General features: G+C 68.7%; 1 protein-coding gene across 1 annotated transcript in view; it reads right to left on the reverse strand.

Moving 5' to 3' along the window:
* Positions 1 to 1,031: 1,031 nt before the first annotated feature.
* The window catches only part of CACNA1H (calcium voltage-gated channel subunit alpha1 H), a 68,049-nt gene continuing 62,878 nt past the window's right edge, over positions 1,032 to 6,202 (reverse strand). Inside the window, exons 32-36 of the mRNA XM_040458691.1 lie at positions 5,296 to 5,374; positions 4,083 to 4,204; positions 3,564 to 3,966; positions 3,302 to 3,474; positions 1,032 to 2,743 (exon numbers count right to left, since the gene is read on the reverse strand). Of these exons, the coding sequence (XP_040314625.1) occupies positions 1,742 to 2,743; positions 3,302 to 3,474; positions 3,564 to 3,966; positions 4,083 to 4,204; positions 5,296 to 5,374 (1,779 nt within the window). The 3' untranslated portion in view covers positions 1,032 to 1,741. The remainder of the gene's footprint in view (positions 2,744 to 3,301; positions 3,475 to 3,563; positions 3,967 to 4,082; positions 4,205 to 5,295; positions 5,375 to 6,202) is intronic.

The raw sequence follows: 6,202 nt of genomic DNA on the forward strand, positions 1-6,202 counted from the left end.
GGTGCCCAGGAGGAGCAGGTGGGGCCTGCCACGGAGCCTGCCCCTCAGCTACTCCCTCCTCCCTCCTCCCGCCTGCACAACAGGTGAACGGGCCCTCCCTGCCCCACTCTGGCCTGGCACATGGGCTCAGGGCACCCCCTAACCCTGCAGCGCACACACATCATGGCCCTGGCCCCGGGGAGGCTGTGAGCCCCCGAGAGATGGGGTGAAGCAAGGAGTGGCTGAACCTGAGGCCCTTCACTGTGTGTCCTCTGCCCACTGGGGTCAGTGTCAGAGAGCTTAGGTTAGACCGTGGCCCCAGACCGGGTGTTGTCCCCGTCCCCCTGGGTCACAGCACATAAGCTCTGTCCTCAGCCAGGAGGAGCCTCCCACCACACAGACTACCCTGGAGACGGCCGTGGCCGGGGGGCCACGGTGGGGTTCTGCTTTGCCGTGTGGCAGGAAGGGCCTGGACCTGGCCCCAGGGCTGGTCTGCACTACCCTCAGCCACCAGCATGGTCACAGCTGTCACCCACAAGACTCTGGATCCATCCCAAGTCCTATCCTATCCCGGCCCGTCTATACCTACTCTCATGCTGGGAAGGAGCCCTGGGAGGCCAGCGGGGCACTGGGCAGGTCAAAGGTCAGGGCCAGAGTCTTCGGGGCAGGAAGAGGACCGAGTGGGCAGGCGGTGCAGCCTCAGCAGCTCGCCCCCCAGCACCCAGCCCTGCTGGGAGCCCTGGCAAAAACTTGCCAAGTTTCCCCAGAGTGTGAATGCCCACGTGTGAACTTGGTTCCCCTCTCGTGAGCCTGGCTCTTTCTTCCAGAACCAGAGGGGGGCCGGGCCAAGCCTCCATGGAGACTCCGAGGCCGGCCCGGGAGCATCACCCAGCTCCGCTCTCGGTGAGGCAACGGGCCCGCCGCGCTCCTGGCAGTGGTGCGGGTCCCGACGGCGATAACCCAACGCGTTTCTTAAATAAGTTAATATTTATTCCCCTTTGCTTTGCCCCCCACCCCCTTCCCCCTTCCATTAAGCAGCCAAATTTCCTGTATCAGATTATTGCAACGTTTAACCTGAATTTGTAAAAGAAACGTCCGCGAACCGCAGGGGCTTTGCTGCAACCTCCCAGCCCGGGCGGGGCCGCCAGCAGAGGCGCCGGCTTATTGCATGGACCCCACTCCCTGGGGACGCGAGCGTGCCTCTATCGCCCCAACACGGATGCTGGGCAGCGGGCCCGGGAGCGGAGGCGGACAGAGGGGGACGAGGAGGGGGGACAAACAGGTGAGGACTCAGACCGTGAGCAACAGTGAAGCGTGGCCGTGGTGGCCTCGGGGACCGAGCTGCCACCAACCAGAGCACAGGTGGCCCCGAGCACGTGTTCCCTAGAAAAGTAAGTGGGTGTGAGGACGGGGCTCTGCTGGGCAGCCTCCGACTTCCTCTTTTTGGTCGTTTTCTGGTCTTTGTCCCAGGGATGCAGCGGTCGCGAGGGGACCGCTGACCAGGCCTCAGACCGCCTTGACGGAGCTGGGAAAACCCAAACCCGAGCGCACCGGCCGGAGGCTCCCAGGCCGACGGCTACCCCTTGTTCTGCTTCGTCCAGACCCGGCGTCTGCCTCCCTCTCCCTGGGCGGACGGCCTCCCGGGCTCCTCTGCCTCCGCAGGGCCTGAGCTGGGGTCCACGCGCAGCCCTGCCCGGGGCCACCACCCTGCCGGGTGCGCCCCAACCCCAGTGCTAAAACCTGTGTGGCACCGTGCCCTCAGCTACACGGGCTTGTCTACGTGGTCACCCGGGATGGGGGTGGCCGGGGGGGACCCCGCTTTCTTTGGGGGGCTCTGGAGGACTTTGAGGTGCAGCCCCCGTCCCTTCTCTGGGGGGTCGCTGGAGAGCACGGGAGGCTCTGTTTTGTGGGGTTCAGGAGGCACTGTGGCCCCCGAAAGGGAAGCTCTGGGTTCAGGGGCCACGCTGTGGCCGCTGTCCGCAAACAGGTCTCCGCCAGGGCCCCCCACGTCCAGCGGCTCAAAGGCGAAGCTGGGGACGGTCAGGTGCTCTGCGCGGCAGGCCGCCTGTGCGCGCCGCTCCCCCTTGGCGGCCATGTCCGCCCCCGCCCCCTCCACGGGCTCCAGGGAGTCCCTGTGTGGCGTGGCCTCACAGGACGGGGTTCGTCGTCTCAGAGTGCCGCTGCCCTCTGCCGCCGGGGGCCGCGCGGTGCCCTCGTCCTCTGCGGGGGGGTCTACGGAGATGCAGGGGGGGCTCATCTTCTTCTTCCTGCGGGCCCCCGAGGGGGGCTCCGCCTCCGGGACCCGGGTCTTCACCTCCCGGACCTCCGAGCGGCCGTCCCCTCCTCCCTGCTCCGCCGAGGGCCGCCTCTGCTCATCCGCCTGGCCCGGCTGCCCCCGGAAGCCCTGGGCGTCGACGCCGCAGAACCCGTGCAGGTCCGGCTCACCGCCCGCTCCCGGGGCATCGGGGGAGGCCGAGGGGCTCTGCGCCGAGCTGGTGATGTGGCTGACCTCCTCGTCGGCAGGGTCCGGGGCCTCGGCCTCCTCCCCTCCTGGGGCCGGCGGCCTACCGGAGACGCAGCGCTGCCCAAAAGTGTGCTTGCGGGCGCGGACGCTGGCGGGCCTCGGGGAACGGGGTGGGGACCGTACGGAGGCCCCCAGGGACGCCTGCCTCACGGGGGTCTTCCCGCCGGGCTCCGCCCAGCCTGGGCCACCATCCCTGGGGCCGGCCATCTGCCCTTCCAGGGAGCTGGTGCGCACGGCCTCCTGCAAGGATACGGGGTCAGGTGACCAAGGAGGCCGGGCAGGACCCAGGCAGCAGCCAGGGGCGCGGGAACCCCCACCCCACCCGCAGAGTAGGACCGAGACTCCCCAGGGCAAGCGGACACGCCGTCCCCGGGCCCCACCTATGCCGAACGCACCACTCGTGCTGGGGGCACAGCGAGGACAGAGGACTAAGGACCTTAACTCCCGTGGGCAGAGCCTGCTGTGGCTCGGGAGGCCCCGCTGGGCACAGAGCCCCCACCCTGCACAGCGCCAGCAGGGCCCGGAAACCCAAGCATAGGGCACGTGGCAGAGAGAGGATCTGAGGCCGCGGCAGGCGGAGAGTGGTCTCAGGGTACGGGCGAGGCTCAGGGGTGCTGCGCCGCACGGGACTGAGACTAGTGCCCAAGGAGACACGGTTCCTGGGCCCTGTACGTCGTCCCAGACTGCAGGGGCGTGCCCCCCTCCCCTGGTGTCCCCCCGCCACTCATCTTTCAAACGGGAGGGAACCACGGTGGGGCCCCCAGGCCTGGGCCGCGGGACTCGGAGGGCTTCTCCTACCTGTCTGCAGAGCAGTCGGCTGAGGCTGGGGGAGCGGGTTGCGCCCCGAGGGGACAGGGCACCGAGGGCGTCGGTGTCCCTGGCTGGGGATGGTGCGGCCGAAGAGACCCGGAGGGAGGTGCAGGGCTCCGCGGGCAGGGAGTGTGCAGAGGTGGACAGACCCGGGGCAGGACCTGGGGCAGGAAGGGGAGAACGCTGCAGCCTCGGCCACCTGGCGGAGGCCCGGCCGCCCCCTCCCACCGGCCGCCTCCAGGGGCCTCACCCGAGCAGGTTTCCGCATCCGCTTCCGGCAGCGGGCGAGGGTGTGGGGCGGAGGCGGGCGCCACGGGCCGGAACATGTAGCTGTCGTTGGGCAGGGACAGCATCCGGGACACAGACACCTTGCGCACGACCAGGAGGCCGGGGGCGTCCGGGCTCTGCGGGGCCGCGGGCCTGGGGCGGGCGGGGGCGCCTCGCGCCACCTCCAGCTCCAGCTCGGCGTCCAGCTCGGCGTCCTCGCGGGCCTCCTTGTTGCTCTCCTCCAAGTGCTTCATGAGCACGGCCACCACCACGTTGACCAGCACGAACTGTGCCACCAGCACGAAGGTGACGAAGTAGATGGGGGAGATGGCTGGCAGGTACGTGAGGCAGTGCTTGTCCTCGCGGGCGCACTCCCGCAGCGTGTCCTGCGGAGGCAGAGCAGGCGACTGCGGGGCGCCCCCCCCCCCCCCCCCCGGCCCCCCCCCCCCCTCCCCCCCCTGCACCCTGGGCGCCCCGCCCCCCACGACGGCTCAGGCGCTACCTTCATGATCCCGTTCCAGTTGTCCCCCGTGGACACGCGGAACAGCGTGAGGAAAGCCATGCCGAAGTTGGAGAAGGTGGCATGCCGGCTCAGGCCCTCACAGGGGTTGTCGTCACTGCACTCTGCCGGGGAGACCCGCGCTCGGTCAGCCTGAGGGCTCTGCTGGGCGGTGTATACCCTGGGCCCCGAGGCCACACAGGGCCACGCCGGACCCAACCGAGAGCCCTGCCCTCCCCCAGGGAGCAGATCGCGCTCTCTTGGGGAAAAGGACCCACGCGCAGCTCGGGGGCCCTGGCAGGTGGGTGCTGGCCTCTGTGGGGGCCGTGCCCTTTCAAGGCCGGGCGAGGGGAACAGGGCTGCCTGGAGCCCCACCCTGGCATGTGAGACTTTCCAGGTGGACACGGTCTCTGCGGGTACACAGGCCAAGCCCTCCGTGGCAGCCGGCTCTGGCTGAGCCCCAGCAGAGGGCACCCCTGCTCCCCAGGGCTGCCTCTCAGGTCAGCATGCCCTCGGGCCCCAGGGCCAGGACGGACACGGCTGCCTTGTCGTGGGGCATAGGAAGCACCCCGAATAGGGGGGCTGGGGTCTGGGGCACCAGCTGCTGAGTCCCAGGATCCCCTCTGGGCAGACCCTGAGCTGTGACAGCCACCTCCGCGGCCTTATAGACAAGTCCACGCTGGCGGCTGCCGGCAGCCACTAAGCGCTCAGTGACATCGGGTGTTTTTGAGGAGATCCCAAGGGACTGGGCTGTCCTGGAAAGTCCCCACCTGCTCCCTGCCCACGCTGGCCAGAGCCTCGGGCCTGGGGGGTGGAAAGAATCCCCGGTGACCATTAAAAAGGACACGGGGCAGCGTTTGCATCCCAGGGACCACAAGAAGCGGGGAGACGGGTGCACGTGCGAGTGCGTATCTGCACGCGCACACTTCCTCACGCTCACGTATGGCCCTGTCCTCCGGGCTAGGCGTGAACACGTGTGTATCCGCGCACATCCGTGTGTGCATGCGTGTCAGGGGTCTGGCACCACACTCCTGCGGATGCGCGGATGCCCCTGTGTGAGGCCGATGCACGGGCGGGTCTTGGGCAGTGAGGGCTGATGGGGGCGGCGGCTGGGTGAGGACACAGATGGGGCAGGAGGCGGGTGGCCGGTGTCTGCCGGGCGGGCACCCGGTGCCCGAGGGGCCGCATGCGCGTGGGCGAAGCTGCGCACACTCACCGAGCCTCCCAAACAGCTCCACCCCCAGGGCAGCATAGATAAAAAACAGGAGCATGAAAAGTAGGCCGAGGTTCCCTACCTACACGAAGAGAGAAGCAGAGTGAGGTCAGGGGCAGCCTCAGCCCCCACCCGCTGGGCTCTCGGCGCCCCACCTCGCCGCCCTCACCCACACTCCTGGCCAGGCTCCCGACACTGCCTTCGAGCCCTGTTCTCCACCCGTCCCTTCAGGCCCTGGAGCTCTGTGGCCCCCGGGGGCCCCTCTGCCAGCACCCCCACCTCGGTCCCTCCTCGGTTCAGTTCCTCACACCCACCCCGCACCCCGGGCCCCACCGCCCCCTGCTCCTCTGCTCCTCAGAGCCCCAGGCCACCTCCAGCCTCAGGGACCCCACTGGGGACTAGCTATGCAGACCTAGGGCGTCCTGCCCCCTGCCCGGCCCTGGCACATGCCGCATTCGGCAGGGCGCCCTGGCGTCCTGTGACCTGTGCCGCTCCTCCTCTAGCACCCATCCCCCTGACTCCTCCACCCCTTCCCCCCATCACTCCTGCTGGCACGGGCCTCAGGGGCCGCAGAGGGGACAGGAGGGGGCTGGCCGAAGGTGGGAGGGGGTGTGTGGTGTGCAGATGGCTGGAGAGGAGGGGCTGCGGGGGTGAGTGAGCGGCTGGATAGGAACGCGCTGGGCTAGCAGACGGACAGCTGGCTGGGAGAGCTGGACGTGGACAGAAGGACACAGGGGTGGACGGACAGATAGCTGGTGGGAGGGCTGCAACTGGACAGAAGGACACAGGTGGAGAGATGGCTGCTGGGAGAGTTGGACGTACGGACAGAAAGACACGGATGGACAGGTGGACGGACAACTGGCAGGAGACTTCGATTAACGGACAAAAAGGACACAGGGGTGGACGGATG

This window comes from Herpailurus yagouaroundi, unplaced genomic scaffold, assembly GCF_014898765.1.
Source record: "Herpailurus yagouaroundi ecotype Mexico unplaced genomic scaffold, PumYag 222, whole genome shotgun sequence".
NCBI classification, from domain to species: Eukaryota; Metazoa; Chordata; class Mammalia; order Carnivora; family Felidae; genus Herpailurus; species Herpailurus yagouaroundi.